This window comes from Saccopteryx leptura, chromosome 1, assembly GCF_036850995.1.
Source record: "Saccopteryx leptura isolate mSacLep1 chromosome 1, mSacLep1_pri_phased_curated, whole genome shotgun sequence".
Lineage (NCBI taxonomy): Eukaryota > Metazoa > Chordata > Mammalia > Chiroptera > Emballonuridae > Saccopteryx > Saccopteryx leptura.
Genome location: NC_089503.1, coordinates 184,014,336 through 184,036,957, shown reverse-complemented (window position 1 = coordinate 184,036,957; position 22,622 = coordinate 184,014,336). Strand labels below are relative to the sequence as shown.

Here is a 22,622-nt window from a genome sequence, read left to right as displayed (position 1 = left end):
TAAACCAGATAAGTAGATATTAAAAATTCTAGCTGTAATACTTAATTACTCACAAAATATTAAGATTTTTAAAAATTACACCAAATTTTACATGACACAACTACAGAGGAATAATTTATAGATCAAGACTAGGTAAGAAAATAAAGAAATGAAAACATCTGTGAGTAAAAGGACTATGTACAAACTCTTTTAAATTACAGCTTGAACTAAATGCATTTTAAAAGCTTTATTTATGGGTCTAAAATAGAGCAAGTGAGAACAATTCCATAGAAATAGAGGCTATTTTACCACCATTTATATTCAGGTTTCACAGCAATTTTTAATAATAATCTCTACCAGCATTTAATAGAAATTGTGATTATAATGCTGTATGTAATGCCACTCTGTGGGGCTTTCCAATAGATTGAAAATAGGTCTTGAGACCCTTAACTAAATTTCAGCACTCAGCATCATGTCACAGCAACGAGAGCTATTTTCAGGGAAATCTAAGTATGCCCTATAAAACAGCTGTAAATGTGAATATTATCATTTGATCACTTTAGGAAATAAATGATGAAATACACTAACTGCCAAAAATTTTATTACAAATACTATTTGGGCTTACAACCTTTATTTAACTCAGATATCAAACCTTCCTGTAAGTCATCATAATTTAAAAGGATGAAAACTAATATGATAAATTTTGCCAAAATGAACATATACACATTTTTTTCTGGGAAGTAGGTCCATAGAGATGACCAGATTGTAAAAGGAGCATGATTCTCAAAAGTTAGAAGTGATACAGGTAAGAAGTGAACCTGAGGTCATCTGAATCCCAGAGAGTGGTGTCCTGGAAGCCCGTGAGGGACGTGGGCAACTGTGTCCAGTGCCACAGAAGCCTGGAAGTGACAGCTGGCTGGCCCCTAGACCTACAACCTGAAGGAACCAGAGGAGCAAAAGGGGTGCAGCAGGGGCCAGGGCCTGATGGAGTGAGCCCAGAGAGTAAGGACAGGGAGCACAGATAGCTGGTCCTGGGGAGACGGGAGATGGGCCTGACAGGAAGTGTTTTTAGGTGGGAAATTTCAAACCTGCATGTCAATGAAAACTCCCAGTAGAGCAGGGAAATCGATGGTGCAGGAAATTAAATTCTCTGTTGCAGCAAAATCAAGATGTGAGTCTGTAGTGATCTCAGAGGGCCACAGCCTACCAGAGGCTGCTGGGAAAACATTATGTTGATCACAGGAAAGTCTCACACTTAAAGAGCACAGTCCTGGCCTGACCAGGCGGTGGCGCAGTGGATAGAGCATCGGACTGGGATGCGGAGGACCCGAGGACCCGGATTGAGACCCCCCAAGGTCGCCAGCTTGAGCGCAGGCTCATTTGGTTTGAGCAAAGCTCACCAGCTTGGATCCAAGGTTGCTGGCGTGAGCATGGACGGGGTCACTCGGTCTGCTGAAGGCCCACGGTCAAGGCACATATGAGAAAGCAATCAATGAACAACTAAGGTGTCGCAATGAAAAACTGATGCTTGATGCTTCTCATCTCTCTCTGTTCCTGTCTGTCTGTCCCTATCTATCCCTCTCTCTGACTCTCTGTCTCTTAAAAAAAAAAAAAAAAAAAAGAGCACAGTCCTGGCCTGACCTGTGGTAGCACAATAGATCAAGTGTCAACCTGGAATGCTGAGGTCGCTGGTTCAAAACCCTGGACTTGCCCTGTCAAGGCACATATGGGAGTTGATGCTTCCTGCTCTTCCCCCTTTCTCTCTTTCTCTCTCTCTTCTCTAAAATGAATAAAAATAATTTTTTTAAAAAAAGAGCACAGTCCCAACAAACAATTCCATTGCTCAGCTAAAGATTTTAAATATAGCTAGCATCACTTTTTAAGATCTACTTAAAGAGACCAATTTAAGAGATTATCCAGGTCGAGGCCTTCTGAAACTTAACCTAAAAAGCAGAGTCATCTGTAAAGCTGCAGGACCCCTACAACCACTACCGAGGCTGACTGTGGGGTTGGGCTGGGCCCAGGAATCGCTCCTTTCAAAGGATGCTCAGGGGATGCTGGTGCAGGTGGACCTTGTGTCCCATTATAAGGAACACTCACCTAACCCATTCTGTTTCTGCTGGGGTACTGGGCCTACTGTTCTGGAGATATCATACAAACACAAAAAATCTTGGATTTCTGACTACTAGTGTGCTATCCTTTCCCACGGTTCTCTCTTGGCTTATTTTGTTAAACACATCCCTTACATTAAAATTCTGTCTAGCATGTCCATTCCTAATATGAGAGGGAGTGAGTAAGGAGGCAGCAGGGACAGCATGTGAGAGCTGGCGAACCTGCTGTCAGCTCCATCACTTACCAGCTATGTGACCTCACACAACTCAACTCACCTTCTCCGCCTAAGTAGCCTCATCTATAAAGCCCTACAAGCCCTACCAAATGAGGTTATTTATAAGGGTAATTAAACCATAATAAAAAGTAAACCATCACAGTATTGTCTGGCATAAATATATAGTTATTTTATTGAAAATATTAAAAACAAACCCACATATTTTGAAATACTGGAATAACCCAGAGGCCAAATACCCTAAATTTAAGCAATATCTCCCGAATGTGTTTAGATGGGCTCCTGTAGTACACCCATCAATAACAACAATTTCATCACATGAACCATGTACAATTAACAAAATTTTTTTATCGATTGATTTGAGAGAGATTGATCTATTGTTCCACTTATTCATGCATTCATTGGTTGATTCTTGTATGTGCTCTGACTAGGGATTAAACTTGCAACCTTGGCATATTAGGACAATGCTCTAAACAACTAAGCTACCCGGCCAGGGCAGTAAATTTTGATAAGAGAATATATGTTGATAAACATATGCCAGGAAAAATCACACAACACCCAGGCATGAAGTTATCTGTTTCAGTATCTATTGTGACTTAAAAACTACCCCAAAGCATAATGGCTGAATGATTTGCTGTTTCTCACAACCCTGTGGGGAAGCCTAGCTCAGCTGAGTTGTGTAACATGGTTTCTGCTGGGGTCAGCCATGTGGCTGCATTCAGCTGGGAGGTGGCTGAGGCAGAACCATCCAAGATGGCTCCACTCGGATTCCTGGCACCTGGACAAGGGTAGGTGTGGGGGGGGGGGGGGAAGGGGGCGGGGAGAGGGCTGGGGGCAGCTGGGCCTCTCTCCCTAGCATAGTATTTAGACATCTTAGGCAGAGAGGCTTCCAAGGGAGTGAAAACAGAAACTGCATAGCCTCTTAAAGCCTAGTCCCAGAACTGACACAACATCGTCTCTGCCACATGTCCAACCTAGTCACAGGCCACCTCGATTCGAGGGAAAGGAAAGAGCCTCCACCTCTTGCTGGGAAAAGCCACAGTCTTGAATAGGAATGGGTACCATTATTGGCAGCCATCTCTGGTGACAATTTAACATGCTTACCCCTCCCAGAAGAAAATAAAAAACTGTAACATTAAGGAAGATTGGATACAGCCACCTAACCACTGAGGCCTAGTAGTTTTGCCCATGAACATGACACTGCTGCCTGACCTGTGGTGGCGCAGTGGATAAAGCGTCGACCTGGAAATGCTGAGGTGGCCGGTTTGAAACCCTGGGCTTGCCTGGTCAAGGCACATATGGGAGTTGATGCTTCCAGCTCCTCCCCCCTTCTCTATCTCTCTGTCTCTCTCTCCTCTCTGTCTCTCTCTCTCCTCTCTAAAAATGAATAAATAAAAAAATAAATAAAATTAAAAAATTTAAAAAACAAACAAACAAACAAAAAACATGACACTGCTGAGCTTTGGGAAAGGCAAGGACACTTTCTGCTGCATGCTGAGTGTAGGCTCAAAGGACATAGTGTGACCAGCCTGACTGGGTAAGAGCAAGATCTTGGCATTGCTGTCATACAACTTGATGTCTGGATCTGTGCAGAACAAACCTCAGAATAAAAACAACCAAATCTTAACTGCTTGCAAACATGGAGAAATGTGGAGAGGCAAAACAAAAATTATTTTTAAAAAAAGAAAAAAGGTTCAAGATTTTCTTTGTATTTTTAGATTTATTGATTTTTAGAGGGGGAGGAGCAGGAATTATCAACTCATAGCAGTTGCTTCTCATATGTGCCTTGACCAGGCAAGTCCAGAGTTTTGAACCAGGGGCCTCATAATTCCAGGTCGATGCTCTATCCACCGTGCCACTGTAGGCCAGGAAAGGTTATCATTCTTTAAAACTGTGAGCAAAAACTTCAAGAAATACAATATCATTTGAGTTTTTCATCTTTAAACATTCACACACAAGTACAAGTATTAAACTGCAATGTTTTGAATATTACATGGGAGTAGCAGCTAGTGAGCAAGTCATGTCTAGCTACATTCAACATTTCTGAGAGTCAAGAACAACACAGGGTCTTTCGTGTTACGAATGTCACAATTTGAACTGGATCATCTAGGACTCTTGTGTTTGGAAAGATGTGCTTCCAGAATGCTGCAATGGGCCCTACGCAGGGGATATTCATGTTTCGGAGCTGTGGGACTGCCGAAGAATGCCGACAGCGCCAGCCAGGAGAGTCCCTTTGCACTTTCTGAATGGCATGTCTGCAGTAGTTCTGTCCCTCCCACCATGGTCCACAGGCCAGGAGGAGGGCTCCCACCTCCACAGACCTGCAGCCACAGCTCCTCCTAACATCTGCACCAGGACTGCACCCCAGGAGCCTCGCGGGCTCTGTGGTCCTTTAGATGGCAACACCCTGGACTTCCAGCCACTGCTGCAATAAAGGGTGAGACTCATGAAGGTGGCGAGTGAATTCTGCATGGAGAAGGGATGTGGAACTGTTCAGATCAGTGGGAGAACTGTGACAAATTATTCCCAACGGTGACTCTCAGTCCACATGCCTTTAGCAATGTGACTTCACCGCTTGTCCCATCAATAGGTGTAGTTCATTTCTGTCCGTGACTCAGTTTTACCAACAGTGAAGCATGGGCCTTAAGAGACACTGCAGTCTCCATTTTCACTGTCTTGGAAACCAAGGGCTGTGTAAAGCTCTCGCTAGACTGCAGTGACAGACTGTAAGCAGAAACAGACTGAGAGGACACCCAAGCCTCCTAGTCAACACCACGTCCCAGCTGTGCACGGCCATCTTGGACCCTCTAGCCAGAGGCAGCTGTCTCCACTAAACCCTGTTTACATCCCTGAGACAGAGTCATGAGCCATAAAGTGGCTGTTTTAAGCCTCAAGTTTGGGGGCGGATTGTCATGCATGAATAGCTGACACTAACCAAAACTCAGTATTTCCTTCAATTACAAATAAAGGCAACAAACTACAGTTGTACCCTGTCACCAACAGAAATCGATTTTTTTTTTTTTTTTTTTTTTTTTTTTTTTTTTGGTGAAAGAGAGAGAGGGTGGGGAGAGAAAGACAGAGAGAGGACAGACAGGAAAGGAGAGAGATAGAAGCATCAATGAAGATATTGCAACACCTTACTTTTTCATTGATTGCTTTCTCATATGTGCCTTGTCTGGGGGGCTCCAGCCAAGCCAGTGACCCCTTGCTCAAGCCAGCGACCTATGGCATCGAGCCAGTGACATTGAGATCATGTCAATGATGAGATTATGTCGATGAGCCCACACTCAAGCCAACAACCTCATGGTTTTGAATCTGGAACCTTGCTTGGCATTCTGGGCTCATGCTCAATGAACTGCACCATCACAGGTCAGGCACTAAATATTAGTACTAGTAAACACTTTACAGGCACAAGGATGAACCAAATCCCAAGGTATGTCTGTTAGGTGTTGGAAAAATAATTCATACAATTTAGAATATTAGTTTATATACCTCAATCTATCTCAATGTGTATAAACAAATGAGCTTTGCATCTAAGAGACTGTTCCTAAAGTCTCACATGTATAAGGTTTTACTTAATTGAAAAGTAAAATTTAAAGTTCTAGTTAAATGAAATAAAAATAGAAAAATCTATTCTTCAAATATTACGTGATTTAAATGAAAAAATAAGTATGAAAGCACAAGTCTTAAAACCAATACATTTATAATAGATGAGAAAACAATATAAAACAAATAGCATGGTTTTCATTTCTGTCCTAAGTTCACATGTGAATAATTCAAGAAGAGATCTTTATCACTGCTTGGTTGGGCTGCTGTGTCCTTTGCAGGTCAGAGGATGACATCAAATGTCAGTGTAAAGAACATCAGGTAAAGTGTCTCCAAAAAAAAAAAAAAAAGAAGCTCAGCAAGTAATGAGAAATGCTAGCTAAATGAGTGCCCATCACCCACAAGAACCTCCAAAGATCAGCTGATTATGTAGACTTCACAGAGATGTCAGAGTCATATCGAGATGTTGTATCCCAACCCGGAAATTCTGAATGCTATCTAAACAGAAAAAACTTGGTGAGGGCAGAGATTGGTAGGAAGAGAGTCCAAAAGTTTTTCTCTTATAAGCATTCAGCTTGTTTAAGCTCCTTCCTCCTGCTGCCTGCCAGCACTACCAGCATCCTGACCAGGTCCTGTGCAGAAATGTGAGACTCTCATGAAGTCCTGTACCAAGACTAATCCACCCTCTTCCCATAATAAGGTTGTCAGGTAAAATTCAGAATGCCCAGTTAAATTTTAATTTCAGATAAACAGCAAATCATTTTTTAGTCCCATGCATGTCCCATACGTATACTATAAAGTAACTTACTGTTTATCTAAAACCCAAATTTTATATTTGGTATATATATCTGCTAAATCTGGCAACACTACTCAAAAGTAAAGGGTCCCCACCAGCTTGAGTGCAGGGTCACTGGCTTGAGCCCAAGGTCGCTGGCTTGAGCAAGGGGTCACTCGCTCTGCTGTAGCCCCCTGGTCAAGGCACATATGAGAAAGCAGTCAATGAACAAGCAATCAACAAACAACTAAGATGCCACAATGAAGAATTGATGCTTCTCATCTCTCTGCCTTCCTGTCTGTCCCTCTCTCTGATTCTCTCTGTCAAAAAAAATAAAAAAGAAAAGAAAAGAAAAGAAAGAAAAAGTAAAGGGTCCCCAACAAATTCTAAAACTCTTACAGGAAGCATTTTTCTTGTTGGGGCCTTAAATGCTAGGTGCTGTGTCTCTGGAAATGGAAAGGCTGTGTCTCTGAGGAGTTTCTCATAAATGCTGTTAATCTTGAGATTGTTTGTTATACTTCTGCAAGCTTGCAAACACGCTGCTCAGCATGGAGACGTAGTCACTTTCACTCCATGCACACTGCTGTAACATCTAGAGAGCTGGCATGATGGACACATGTCCCAACAGAAATGGTCCTGTGAACGAGCATATTTTCATAAATTGCTTCTGAGTGCCACAATTTTTATTTTATTTTAAAGCTCTCACAGATGACATGATACTATATAGAGAGAAACCTAAAGATTCCACCAAAAAACTTTTTTTTAATTTATTTATTTATTTATTTATTTATTATAGAGACAGAGAGTGAGTCAGAGAGAGGGATAGTATAGACAGGGACAGACAGGAACGGAGAGAGATTAGAAACATCAATCATTAATTTTTCATTGCGCGTTGCAACACCTTAGTTGTTCATTGATTGCTTTCTCATATGTGCCTTGACCGCGGGCCTTCAGCAGACCGAGTAACTCCTTGCTGGAGCCAGAGACCTTGGGTTCAAGCTGGTGGGCTTTTGCTCAAACCAGATAAGCCCGTGCTCAAGCTGGCGACCTTGGGGTCTCAAACCTGGGTCCTCTGCATCTCAGTCCAACGCTCTATCCACTGCGCCACCGCCTGGTCAGGCTCCACCAAACAACTATTAAAACTGATACATTCAGTAAAGTAGCAGAATACAAAAGTAATATTCAGAAATAGCTTGCACTTCAATAAACTAATAACAAACTATCAGAAAGAGAAATTAAGAAAACAATCCCGTTCACAATTGTATCAAAAAAGAATAAAATATCTAAGAATAAATTTAACCAAGAAGGTAAAAGATCTATACAGCACTAGGAAATTTTTTTTTTTCTCTCTGTATTTTTCTGAAGCCAGAAATGGGGAGAGACAGTCAGACAGACTCCTGCATGCGCCCGACCGGGATCTACCCGGCACGCCCACCAGGGGGCGACACTCTGTCCACCAGGGGGCGATGCTCTGCCCCTCCGGGGGGCCACTCTGTTGCGACCAGAGCCACTCTAGCGCCTAGGGCAGAGGCCAAGGAGCCATCCCCAGCGCCTGGGCCTCTTTGCTCCAGTGGAGCCTCGGCTGCAGGAGGGGAAGAGAGAGACAGAGAGGAAGGAGAGGGGGAGGGGTGGAGAAGCAGATGGGTGCTTCTCCTGTGTGCCCTGGCCGGGAATCGAACCCGGGACTTCTGCACGCCAGGCCGACACTCTACCACTGAGCCAACCGGCCAGGGCCTAGCACTAGGAAATTTTAAGATAAACAAAAGGAAGCCTATATATACCATGCTCATAGATAGAAAGAATAGACACCATTAAAGTGTCCATACTATCCACAGCAATATACAGATTCAATGCAATCCCTATCAAAATACCAATGACATTTCATAAAACTAGAATAATCCTAAAATTTACATGGAACACTAAAGGCCCCAATGCCAAAGCAATATTGAGAAAGAAGAACAAAGAAGTATCACGGCCTTAGCCGGTTGGTTCAGTGGTAGACTGTCGGCCCAGCGTGTGGAAGTCCCAGGTTTGATTCTTGGTCAGGACACACAGAAGTGACCATCTGCTTCTTCTCCCCTCCCTCTCCCCCTTGACCATCTGCTTCTTCTCCCCTCCCTCTCCCCCTTCTCTCTCTCTCTTCCCCCTCCTGCTGCCATGGCTCAAACAGTTTGAGCAAGTTGGCCCAGGTACTGAGGATGGCACCATGGCCTCTGCCTCAGGCGCTGGAATGGCTCTGGTTGCAATGGAGCAACGCCCCAGATAGGCAGAGCATCACCTCCTGGTGGGATTGCCATATGGATCCTGGTCAGGCGCATGCAGGAGTCTGTCTCTCTGCCTCCCCGCTTCTCACTTCAGAAAAAATACCAAAAAAAAAAAAAAAAAAAAAAAAAAAGAGCATCAGTTTGTTCCTGTATTGTGCCCTGATCAGGAAGGAACCCTCAACCACTACTACACTTTGGAACTATGCTCTAACCAACCCAGCTATCTGGCCAGGGCTTAAACTGTTAATGAATTAATGAGAGATGTTTCCACTCATTCAATTATTTTAAAAAACTGAAGAAACAAAAACATAAAAAATGACAAAGCAAGCAACTCCACTTGTAAAATTAAGGATCAGTTTTAAAAACATTGGGAAAAAACTCTACAAATAGAACTGTCTTTTTAAAAATACACCACATTCTACATTACAGAACTGACCAACAAGCCAAACACTTCTTTTCCAGCCCCCTTTATTCAACTACTAGCTGTACCTGGCCACGCGTTGCTGTGGCTCAGTCTGGTTAAATGGAAAAGAAAGAAAGAGAAAGCGCACGTTTCTAATGTTTAATTTCACAATGCTTGTGGGTATACAATATTTTTTGTTGTTCCATTGTCTGTGCAGATATAGAGACTGTCTGGTTTGCCGAGTCTAGAACACGCAACATATAACTGTCCATGTGAGAAGCAATTCGTGTCTAGATCTAAACCGCACAATTCTAAAGATTGGCCCTGAGCTTTGTTGATGGTGATTGCAAACGCCAATCGAATTGGGAATTGCAATCTCTTAAATTGAAATGGCATATCTGTTGGAATCATAGGAATGTGAGGAATGAGGACATCTACATCTTTGAAAGGTCCTGCCAAGACTGTTGCTTCTATGACATTGCTTATTAATTTTTTACAGCACACAGACCCAAACACTTCATGTTTTACCATGAAATCCATCAGCGATTTCAGCTTCTGTCTGAAAACACGTGCTGTGATGTCATGCCTATCCACTGACGATTGGCCAGGAAGTAAGAGCTGTTGTATATCGTCCCAAGCTGGACTGCATGTGAATGTAATGAATAGGTCGGATGCCCATAGTGACAAACATACGTAATTGCATCTTGAGCATACTCATGCATATGATGTGGACTGCCTGTATATGAACATGGCAAAATCATTAGTCTTTCAACGTTAGTTGTGTTACCGTCATTTACAACTGCATCTCGCAAATGAAAGTATTCTTCAGAGCGAAGCTTGGTCTGATTCAAACAGATGAGTATCAAACGTTCTGTTTTGATTTTTGCATACATATCTATGATGTTTTGGTGAAACAATTGATAGCATTTCAAAATGTGATTGTCTTCATTCTCTCTAATCATTAATCAGTATGAATAATAGTTCATTGCGCTGCATTTCGTATTTGTTTCTTCGCCACTGACTAGATTTATCATCTTAATGTTGAAGTGATATCCATCGGCACCATCCCAAAAATGATTGGATATTGCAGGGCATTGTAGCATTGATGAGTTTCTGCAAGTTTTGTCAATTGATTGTTTCTCCAATGAAGAACAATATCTCTAGGTTGGAATTGATCTCCGACTATAACAATTGCCATTTCGTCTATAGTTGGAGCACACACATTCTCCAGCAGCTGTTTTGTCAGCATGAATAACAATCTTGTGTGTATCAGATGGCATCCTATCAATTGCTGTTTTGAACAAACGCACTAAATTGTTTTTTTCGTGAAGAAGCTCTTGCAGTTGGGAAACGATGGACCTTTTTATGTCGGTAGAAATTCCACAGCGTGTATTCAATTCATCATTGCCATCACTGATGAAATATCATACATTTGTAGGAATTTATGTTGACCATCTGGGAACAGAAGCGGGGAGCCAGCTTTATGATAAATTTGTCCTTTCACTTTGAAAGTTGGCATGAATTGAGCTGCTATGATTTCTGCACCGAACGACATCATTTGGAATCATGAGTTCTATTTCCTGATGTTAGATAGGAAATGATTTGATTCAGCAGTATATCCAGCAAGCAAAGTTTTTAATGGCTCTGGCGGTTCTCCAAGTTGAAGCAGTTTAATTTTTCTGGTGGCACAACACATTCCTTTCGTTTCTCCATTAAATTTCAGAGCCCTGCAATAAGGACACATTTCTGTCATAGTGCTGATGAGAACATGCCAACTCAAACTGTAATCATCAGCTGGTTGTACCGGAATGCAAGGCGATTGTAATCGCATGATTGCTGAGCACAGAGTCGTGTTTGACGCTGATTTGCTGTTTCTCGTTGACGTCTTTCAGCCACTCTCAGCCTGTCACATTCATTCTGTTGAGAACGAAGTAGATCTGAAGCTGCAGAACACGATCGCTGTGCTCGCAACTTGCATCCTCAAGTCTGGCTGCACATAAATGGATCATAAATCGGAAACATTGAAATGGAATCGTAAAATATTTAGTATAGCGTGTGTTGCTTTTACGTCCAACAGATGGCGCTGTTTTTAAAATAAAGCATGTTTTTATCTGTCACAGGTGTGACATCTATATCTATATAATAGTAGGTATATAAAAAAAGAGCACGTATTCAAATGCAACGTGTGTCAAAATTTCAAAGCAATTGGTGAAGAACTTTCAGAAATTTAAAATTTTGAACAAATGAACATTTACATTTTTATTTATATAGATTAAATGTTACCCTAAATAACCATGTCAATTTGTAAGAAAATACCTGCATTGAAAGTACCGAGTCCCCTCGTGGCTTCCGTCATGCTTGCCTCTCTCGGGGTTGTCCCACTCGACTCCTAACCAGAGTCCTGGCAGGGGAAGAAAAGCCACATGAGCAAGAAGTGCTGACAGATGTGATGCTCCATTTCCCTGAATTGAAAACCACATCGCAGACACCACTGGGGGAGAAAGACATGTCTTTGGGAAAGGACAGTTAACTTTAGACTTGGGACTTCAACCAAGTACAACAGCACATTTGGTTCAAAAATCATCAAAAATCACAACTGCAGAAAACAACAATGGCTAAAATGTAATGAGCACTGACTAAATGCGAGAAAGTTTTCCTCACGTTATCTCCTGTTATCCTTACAACAGACAAGTCATCTTTGTTAAGGAGGTATTGTTATTGTTCTCTTTTTACCAGCTCCCAGACAAATGAACATGATTTAATTTTCAATGACAATTTACTTTCGATATTATTTTGTATTAGTTTCAGGTGAACAGCATAGTAGTTAGATAAGCATATGCTTTACAAAATGCCCCTCCATATGTTCAGTACCCGCCTGGCACCATACATAGTTATTACTATATTATTAACTGCATTCTCTATGCTGTACTCTACATCCCCGTGACTATTCTGTAACAGCCAAGGTGTACTCCTTAATCCCTTCACTTCTTTCACTCATCTTCCCAACCCCCAATACACATTTTTTGAATCCTAGTCTAGTAATCTTCTTTACATAAGATATAATTGTATAAGTAAATAGTATCTTGTTCACTTGACCTGTGGTGGTACAGTGGATAAAGCATCAATCTGGAATGCTGAGGTCACAAGTTCAAAACGCTGAAGTCGCTGGCTCTGAGCGTGGGCTTATCAGCACAGGGTTGCTGGCTTGAGCAGAGGACTGTCCACAAGATCCCAAAGCTTGTCTGCTTAAGTACAAAGGTCACTGGCATGAAAAGCCCAAGGTCACTGGCTTGAGCAAGGGGACACTGGCAAGGCAGTATGAGAAGCAATGAATGTAATACAACTAAAGTGAAAGCAACTATGAGTTGATTCTTCTCATCCCTCTCCTCTTTCCTCTCTTTCTCTTTCACACACACACAAAATCTCCCTCAAAATATTTTAATAATATTCTTGTTCAACATAGGTAAAATAACTTGACAAAAGTCACACAGCTTCAAATGTGTTCCCCAGTTAGCCCATCCTAACTCGGGAAGCCGAGACTCACTCCTATTCTATGTTGTCTGTAACTAACAGCTCAGTCTGCAGAGCAGTCTCTCTGCCTTCTCTTCTCTCTCCCACTAATCGGCCACTATGGACACAGCACTGTGCTATGTGCAGAAATCAGACAGAGGCTTTCACTGCTGGATCTACACTCCTACTGAGAATTACAAAAGCTAAAAAAGCTATTTTTTTAAAATCACTTTACACCAATTAGAACAGCTCATGTCAAAAAACAAAGCAGCCTAGGCCCTGGTCGGTTGGCTCAGCAGTAGAGCGTTGGCCTGGCGTGCGGGGGACCTGGGTTCGATTCCCGGCCAGGGCACATAGGAGAAGCACCCATTTGCTTCTCCACGCCCCCTCCTTCCTCTCTGTCTCTTTCTTCCCCTCCCGCAGCCAAGGCTCCATTGGAGCAAAGATGGCCCGGGCGCTGGGGATGGCTCCTTGGCCTCTGCCCCAGGCGCTAGAGTGGCTCTGGTCGCGGCAGAGCGATGCCCCGGAGGGGCAGAGCATCGCCCCCTGGTGGGCAGAGCATCGCCCCTGGTGGGCGTGCCGGGTGGATCCCGGTCGGGCGCATGCGGGAGTCTGTCTGACTGTTTCTCCCCGTTTCCAGCTTCAGAAAAATACAAAAAAACAAAACAAAAAAAACAAAAAAAAACAACAAAGCAGCCTAACCAGGCGGTGGCACAGTGGATAGAGCATAGGACTGGGATGCGAAGGACCCAGGTTCGAGACCCTGAGGTCGCCAGCTTAAGTGCGGGCTCATCTGGCTTGAGCAAAAAGCTCACCAGCTTGGACCCAAGGTCGCTGGCTCGAGCAAGGGGTCACTCAGTCTACTGAAGGCCCGCGGTCAAGGCACATATGAGAAAGCAATCAATGAACAACTTAAGCTGTCACAACGAAAAACTGATGATTGATGCTTCTCATCTCTCTCCATTCCTGTCTGTTTGTCCGTCCCTATCCATCCCTCTCTCTGACTCTCTGTCCCTGTAAAAACAAACAGACAAAAAACACACAGACACACACCAAAAAACCCCCAAAAAACAAAATAAAAAAAGCAAAGTAGAAAAGAACAAGTGCCGACAAGGATGTGTGGGAAGAGAACTTCTGTGCACTGCTGGGGGTATAAGCTGATGAAGCTGCTATGAAAACAGTACAGTGTTTCCTCAAAAAGCTATACATAGAATGATCATACCATCTAGCAATTCCACTTCTGAGCAGAGAGCCCTCAGCCCTGCCAGCGGGGACTCAGAGACGGGCACACCGCGTTTTTCCGCACTTCACAGATCGTCTAATACAAATGGAAGGTTTGTGACAACCCCATGTCAAGCAAACTGAAAACCTTCTGGAAAGGAGTCACCATTCTAGATGCCAATAAGCACACTGATGATTCATGAGAAAAGGTCAAAATATCAACATTCACGGGAGTTTGGAAGAAGCTGATTCCAAGGTTCCCGGATGACTTTGTGGAGGAAGTCACTGCAGATGCTGTGAGAACGGCAGGAAAACCGAATGAGAAGTAGAGCCTGAGGGGACCTGCACTGCTCTGCCCTCCTGACAGAACTTGAATAGACAGATGAAGATTTGCTCCTTATATACAAGCAAAGAATGTGCTTTCCTGAGGTGGAATCCACTCCTGGTAAAAATAATGTGAAAACTGTTGAAATGGCAACAAGGGATTTAGAATATTACATAAGCTTAGCTGATAAAAGCAGGGCACAGCTTGAGAGGATTGACTCCAATTTTGAAAAAGTCCTACTGTGGGTAAAATGCTATCAAACAGGTATTCTATATTGCTAATCCTAGATATAAGGCTTGTGACTGATAAGGATAATGGTTTCATCTGACTAGTAAAGACCACACATTCTGGCCCCAAGGGCCATAAATTATAGATTTGTTATACTGATTTTATAGAGGAAACTCAAGAGTTATTTTAAAACTTCAACTTGAATAATAGCGGATTTAGTTATGATCAATAGGCTTAATGGTTAATGCAAATAAAGCTTTGTTGCAGAACCTGGGCAGGCCTACTTGACCTGAGATCTGCAAGCAATCCACCAGGGGACTGTAAGCAAAGCCTGTGTGCTCCAAAGACAAAATGCCCAATGACTATGATCCAATTACCTTTGACTATGATCTAATTAACCTTCCCTTGAAATTCCAAAACCCTTTACCTACCTTTTTCTTCTACTTATAAAAAGAATGGCTCAGGAAAAAATGTTGAGACAGTTTTGGGAACATAACCCTCATCTCCTCAGATCTCCGACCACTTGAATAAAGTGCCCATAGTCAATCCCTGTTGCTACTTATTTGGCTGAGTGGTGACAGGCAGCACAAACTCCGATAATTCATGTTTCAATTCTGGTGACTCTGGTGGGACAGCTTCAGGACTCTCCAGTTAGTCAGGGTATTTAACAGGGAGTCCCATTGGCTTCCTGGATTAGTGGGCCAGGGGCATGGATATAGATACTCTTTAGCAGCTGGCACATTAATTTTTTGTTTTTGTTTTTTTTGTGGCAGAGACAGAGAGAGTCAGAGAGAGGGACAGACAGGAAGGGAGAGAGGTGAGAAACATCAATTCTTTGTTGCAGTTCCTTAGTTGTTCATTGATTGATTTCTCATATGTGCCTTGAATGGGGGGCTACAGCAGACCGAGTGACCCCTTGCTCGAGCCAGCGACCTTGGGTCCAAATAGTGAGCTTTGCTCAAACCCGATGAGCCCACGCTCAAGCTGGCAACCTCAAGGTCTCAAACCTGGGTCTTCCGCGTCCCAGTCCTATGCTCCGTCCACTGCGCCACCGCCTGGTCAGGCTGGCACATGAATTTATTGGGGGACTCTCCTCTGATTCCTGGCACCATTCATCACCTTCACCATCTTTGAATTGCTGTGCTTTCTGGCTTATAGTCCTGATTTATGATCTAGATCAGTTGACAGGTTAAGGTGCCTTCTGGTTTCTGTTTTTTGCTTTTACAGAGCTCTGTCTGGTATAATGGGGTAGGGAAAACCTCCATTTTGGGAAAATTCACCCTTTGAGGCGAACTGTGGCCGATTGGTCAACCTATGCTTGAAATGGGATTAAATCCTCAAGGTGGCACCAAAGGTTAAGGGTTGAGATAAGGCACGTCGGGTGAAAAAATGGATGGCTGATTTTAACTTTGGCTTTTCAACTAGAACTGCTTTCAAAGGGTCTGACCAAAACCTTTTTTTAAAAAAATATTTCATTTATTCATTTTAGAGAGGAGAGGAGAGAGAGAGAGAAGGTGAAGGAGCTGGAAGCATCAACTCCCAAATATATGTACGTTGACCAGGTAAGCCTGGGGTTTCTTTCGAACCAGCGACCTCAGCATTCCAGGTTGATGCTCTATCCACTGAACTACCACAGGTCAGGCTGAACAAAGCTTTTAGATAATAGAAAGCCTTTACTTGCAAGTACTTAAATCACTTATGATGGCCAAAATGGAGCTCTTATTTTTGTTTAATGCCTAAACTAATTTTTTATGCAAAATTAGAAAATATTAGCTCTAAAATCAAAATACTCTTATTCCTGTCTTTAAGATACTCTGGACATTATTGCCTTAAAATTTGGATATTCAAGGGTGCTCATTTAAGTTTAAATGGAATGGAATTTTGATCCTGAACTTGTTTCTTTGTTTTTGTGTTCTGTAGGTCTGGCCATCCTAATTGTTATACTCTGTGTTTGTTCTCTCCAGTGCTGGGGGCCGAGTAGTAACTCTGCTATTAGGCTTGATTGGGTTTTATTTTTGTGCCATAGCTCTGTTTCCGTATTGCATTTGTCTTTTTTTGTATGTGAAAATGTACTCATGTCTGTGAAACAGAAGTCAGTTTCAGTTTGAGAGCTCTCATCTGTCTGTCTGAAATTCTTGCTATTCTATGCACATTGGGAATCCTTTCTCCCGTTTAGTCTTTGTACCATCAGGACCTTGTGAAAGTCATCTGCAGTCCTGCTTGGTGTAGGATAAGATTCTAAGACTAGTATCTCTGTCCCTCTGGAGAATTTGATTTGTAAACACTTGTTTGTTTGAACTTTGACTTTGTTTTTGGATTTTGTTTAGGTTTTAAAATAAGCAGCTTGATCTCAGTTCCACCAGAGAGTCAATTAGGCTGTATTCTATCTGACTAGTGAACTTGCAGCTAGACCTGTTTTTCCAGTCCCAGGGAAATGAACATAAATCCAAGACTTTATAACTCTCAGGGATGACCCTAAACTATGTAGATCTCTCTGTAATTGCTTCAGAGGCTGAAAAAATAATATACCCATATGGGAAAAAATTCCCAAAATGGGTGAATAGATTTTTCAATCCTTTGCCAACATTTAGGTAGCAAATGTTCCAGGGCACTAGAAATGTCACATGAAAAGAAATATTGTATTGTTCAATACACATCATGTGTATCTATTGATCATAGATCAATACATGAATGTGTATTGACTCAAGGCACGCTTTCCTAATTTTGCATGGACATGGTTTGATCTGGAAGGAAAGAGGGCTATTAACCTACCATAAAAAGAAAATTAAACATGCAATGGAAAATTTTAAATCACTAGAAGTTGTTCGGGTACCCTTACAGGTGGCAGTTATGTACCATCCTGGGCATCAGGAAGAGGACACTGAAGTGACTAAAGGAAACAATCTGGCCAATCAAGCAGTGAAAAAGGCTGCTAAGGGAACATTTATAATGTTGGTACCTATTCTAGACTTGCCACAATTTGACCCTAAATATTCGACTGCAGACTTTAAGAAAGCTAAGAGCTAGGGTTTTGATGAAGAAGACCCCAATAGTAGATGGAAAAAGAAAAAGAAAGGAGTTATACTTCTTCCAGAACATTCAGTGGGACCAGTTATGAAGCATGTGCATGAGGCCACTCACCATGGAAAGGGTTCATTAACCACCTACATTAAACCATGGCTCACAGGTCCTGGGGTTTCTAAAGTCCCACAGAAAATAGTAGCTAGATGTGTTGTGTGCCAGCAGAGCAACACAGACTGATCCCCATCAGAAGAAAGAAGGGAAACAATGTGAAGGGCAGTACTCTTTTGAGGACTAGCAGAGACTTTCCCCAGATGCTGAGGGTCTGAGGATGGAAATATTTTTATTTGTTGGTCTTTGTGTATACTTTTCCAGGATGAACAGAAGCCTGTTCTACCAGCATTGATTCAATCCTTGGTGGTAGTGAGAGCCCTGCTGATAGAAATAGTTCCCACTTTGGCCAACCTGGCCACATCCAGAGCAATAACAGGCCTGCTTTTGTTTCAGAAATTACACAGAAAGCTAGTAAGGTTTTAAGAATCAAAAAGAAAATCCATAGAGGATGAAGACCTCAGGTTTCTGAGAAAGCAGAGAAAATAAATCATACCTTGAAGAATATAGCCAAATTGTGTCAAGAAACTCAATTCCATCAGAAGCCCGGGATTACCTTTTTGTTGCCCTGCTCAGGGTAAGAGTGGCTCCTAAAGTAGGGTGCAACCGAGTCCTCATAAAACTGTGTATGGCTGGCCTGGCCTGTGGTTGCGCAGTGGGTAAAGCGTCAACCTGGAAACGCTGAGGTTGCCGGTTCAAAGCCCTGGGCTTGCCTGGTCAAGGCACATATGGGAGTTGATGCTTCCAGCTCCTCCCCCCTTCTCTCTCTGTCTCTCTCTCCTCTCTAAAAATGAATAAAAAAAAAAACAACAAAAAAAAACTGTGTATGGCAGCCATTTCAGGCTACCATTGGGGTAGAAGACACATGCGCAGAACAAGAAATAAAGAACTATGTACAACACTTAAGTTAGACCTTGGCTATGATTAATGACCTTGTTTGTGTAAGAGATCTCTCCCCACAGGTTCACTACATTCCTTTGAGCCTGGGATAAGGTGCTACTCGAGACTTTGAAGACAGGGTCCCTAAGAGCCAACTAAAAGAAAAGAGAACTGGACCTTGGAATGTACATCTCACCACCCCAACTGTGATAGAATTGGCAGGACCACCAGAGTAAAGAAAGCGCTGGAAGAACAGTGGACCATTCAACCAAGAGAAGACCTGAAAGTCATTTTTTGAAAACATTACTTATATTCTTTTAATTATTTTTTGTTTAACCCCATGTTCTGCAGAACTTATACCTTTCAAATGGGATGAAAATATCTGGTCTAAATATTTCTGACTTTGGTCTTGAAGGAGGAACCTATGTTGAACAAACTTTCACTTCATGTCTTGTAGGTGTTTGTATTCACCTAGAAGGTCTTTGAAAATTATAATTTGTTTCTGCATGTCAATAAGACAATAACCTACTCCTGATATTTACCTGTGGTAATTCTAAGGGATGGGAAATGTTCTCTTTAAACAAGCTCAGCAGCACCTAACCTGTGGTGGCGCAGTGGATAAAGCATCAACCTGGAATGCTGAGGTCGCCAGTTCAAACCCTGGGCTTGCCTGGTCAAGGCACATATAGGAGTTGATGCTTACTGCTTCTCCCCCCACCCTTCTCACTCTCTCTCTCTTCCAACCTCTCTAAAATGAATAAATAAAAAATTCAAAAAGAAGCTCAGCAGCAAAATGATTACTTCCATATGAAACATCTCATAGAAATGAAATAGTTTGAAACTAACAGTAGGGAACTCAAGAGTTAAAATTTTAGCTTGAGTAATAGAGGCTTCAGTTATAATCAATAGGCTTAATGATTAAAGCAAGTAAAGCTTTGCTCCAGAAGCTGGGATACCTGAACAGGCATACATGAGTTTCACAAGCAAGCTACCAATGTGTCCCAGGGGACTATGAGAGCAAGCCACTTCTGTGCTCCAGGGGTCTGCAAACAATCCACCATTGGATTTCCTAAATCTACCATTGTACTCCATGACCTAGGGCAGGGGTCAGGAACTTTTTTGGCTGAGAGAGCCATGAACGCCACATATTTAAAAAAAAATTTTTTTTTAATTTTTTTTTTTTACATATTTTGGGCACTTTTATTTTTTTACAGAGATAGAGCGAGAGTCAGAGAGAGGGATAGATAGGGACAGACGGACAGGAACGGAGAAAGATGAGAAGCTTCAATCATCAGTTTTTCATTGTGACAACTTCGTTGTTCATTGATTGCTTTCTTATATGTGCCTTGACCGTGGGCCTTCAGCAGACCAAGCAACCCCTTGCTCAAGTCAGCAACCTTGGGTCCAAGCTGGTGAGCTTTTTGCTCACACCAGATGAGCCCACGCTCAAGCTGGCGACCTCGGAGTCTCGAACCTGGGTCTTCCGCATCCCAGTCCTATGCTCTATCCACTGCGCCACCGCCTGGTCAGGCAACGCCATATTTTAAAATGTAATTCCATGAGAGCCATACAACGACCCATGTACATTACACATTATCCAATAAAAATTTGGTGTTATCCCGGAGGACAGCTGTGATTGGCTCCAGCCACCCGCAACCATGAACATGAGCAGTAGGAAATGAATGGATTGTAATACATGAGAATGTTTTATATTTTTAACATTATTTTTTTTATTAAAGATTTGTCTGCGAGCCAGATGCAGCCATCAAAAGAGCCATAGGTTCCCGACCCCTGACCTAGGGGATTGCCAGCAAAGCCTTTGTGCTCCAAGGACAGAATGACCATTTACTATGGTCCAATTAACTTTGACTATAATCCGATTACTTTTCCCCTTAATATCCCAAAACACCTTACCTATCCTCTACTTCTCCTTATAAAAAGGATGGCTCAGGATAGGAGGTTAAGATGGACTTGTGTACACAACTCTCCTTCTCTCAGATTGCCAGCAATCTGAATAAAGTGACCATAAAATTTAATCCCTTTCTCTACTTATCCGGCTAAATGTTGACAGGCAGTACAAACACTAATATTTCTGGTTTCAGATTTTCTGGCAGATGACAATGAAGTATCATGCTCTAACAAAAAGCAATATATTAAGGGAGATTAGCCTGTTAAGATGGCAGCAAAAGTAAATGTAGTACTGAACCTTCCACAGCCACATCATAATTACAACTAAACTAGAAAACAACACACATCAGAACCACCTGAAATTGAGCTGAACAGAAGTCCTCCAACTAAGGATATAAAGTAGGAAGTAGGAGACACATCAAGACTGGTGGGAGGGGTGGAGACATGGAACAGGCTGGTCCTACCACCCATGTGTAGCAGATAAAAGTCAGGAAGGATAACTAAGACGCAGAGGTCCCCCGAGCAAGGGATTCCAGCCTCATACTAGGTACCCCAGCACAGTGTTCCTGTGCCAAAAAGTAAAGTCCCCATAGCTCTGGCTGTGAAAATCAGCTCGAATTGTGGCTGAGTGAGACGGAGGCTGCTCAAGACCCAAATGTTTCCCTTAAAGGTCCAACACAAAGACTAAGACACACTCTCTGTAACCTCCAGTGCTGGCTGTCTAGTATAGAGATGAGAGCAAGAGGCGCAGCTTCCTCACAGACAGAAACTCTGGCAGAGGCCATTGTTCCTTTCTGAGCCCCTTCCCCCAGAGCCTGCAGGTGGCATCATATCTGTGTCCCTCCCCATCAACCTGACTCACACTGTTGGCCCTGACCTGGTGAGTCCCTGAGACAACGCCCCACCCAACTTGCAGGCTTACCCAAGCCATCTCCAGTGGCTTTCCATACAAACAGTCTGTCTTTACTCATGCTGTGGACTTTCCTAAAAATTTCTCAAACAGCCAACATTTGGCCTCCATGTGCCAAGCATCTCTCTTACTAAGTGGGCCAGGCCCAGCACTAGTGGAAGCTGAACTTCTTTACAGCTTGGCCTCTCCTGGGCACCTCCAAGCCCAGCACAAGTAGCAACCATCTGCAGATCACTTTGTAGCTCATGTCAGGTGGCATCTGGAAGGGCATAAGTGGCAGCAGACCTTAGCCTGCACCTCTCAGGAGGTCCTAGAGCCAGTGTACCCAGTGGGTAACTTTAGACCACGTTGAAGCACCACCCACCTCCACAAGTGACTCATTCAAAAGGGGAATTCAGTAGACACTAGAGCCTCACTAAAATAAGTCCTGCTCCATGGGGTTGGTGCCTGCACAGCTGATCCTCCGCTGTAGTCGCAGACAGTCCTCAAAATCAATCTGGGATAAATCCCTTCCACTGAGGTGCCAACAGCAATCAAGGCTCAACTACAACAGAAGGATGCATACAGGCCACGCAGGAAGCACACCTGGAATGCCCAACTCAGGTGACTGGGGAAGCTGGGCCACTGGCCCAACAGGACACCTACACTATATAAGGCCGTGCTACCAAAACAAGGAGACATAGCAGCTCTACCGAACACAAAGAAACAAACACAGAGAGGCAGCAAAAATGAGGAAATAAAGAAACATGTCCCAAATGACAGAACTCCAGAAAATGAACTAAACAAAAAAGAGACAAGCAATCTATTAGATACAGAGTTCAAAACACTGGACTGACCAGGAGGTGGCGCAGTGATTAGAGCGTTGGACTGGGATGCAGAGGACCCAGGTTCGAGACCCCAAGGTGCCAGCTTGAGTGTGGGCTCATCTGGTTTGAGCAAAAAAGCTCACCAGCTTGGGCCCAAGGTCGCTGGCTCAAGCAAGGGGTTACTCGGTTAGCTGTGGCCCCACGGTCAAGGCACATATGAGAAAGCAATCAATGAACAACTAAGGTGTCGCAGCGAAAAACTGATGATTGATGCTTCTAATCTCTCTCTGTTCCTGTCTGTCCCTATCTATCCCTCTCTCTGACTCTGTCTCTGTAAAAAAAAAAAAAAAAAAAAAAAAAAAGAACTAACCAATGAATGCATAAATAAGTTG

At 42.9% G+C, this 22,622-nt stretch overlaps 2 protein-coding genes across 10 annotated transcripts in view; one reads left to right on the top strand and one right to left on the bottom strand.

The window, feature by feature from the left end:
• Window positions 1-19,752, top strand: part of B3GALNT2 (beta-1,3-N-acetylgalactosaminyltransferase 2) — a 112,561-nt gene extending 92,809 nt beyond the window's left edge. Inside the window, exons 12-13 of the mRNA XM_066382626.1 lie at window positions 16,085-16,157; window positions 18,690-19,752. Coding sequence (XP_066238723.1) covers window positions 16,085-16,153 — 69 coding nt within the window. The 3' untranslated portion in view covers window positions 16,154-16,157; window positions 18,690-19,752. The remainder of the gene's footprint in view (window positions 1-16,084; window positions 16,158-18,689) is intronic.
• TBCE (tubulin folding cofactor E) overlaps window positions 1-22,622 on the bottom strand; it is a 129,756-nt gene that overhangs the window by 51,583 nt on the left and 55,551 nt on the right. For all 9 annotated transcript variants that reach the window (XM_066382543.1, XM_066382525.1, XM_066382577.1 and 6 more), the window contains one exon: window positions 11,628-11,712. In XM_066382543.1, coding sequence (XP_066238640.1) covers window positions 11,628-11,712 — 85 coding nt within the window. The remainder of the gene's footprint in view (window positions 1-11,627; window positions 11,713-22,622) is intronic.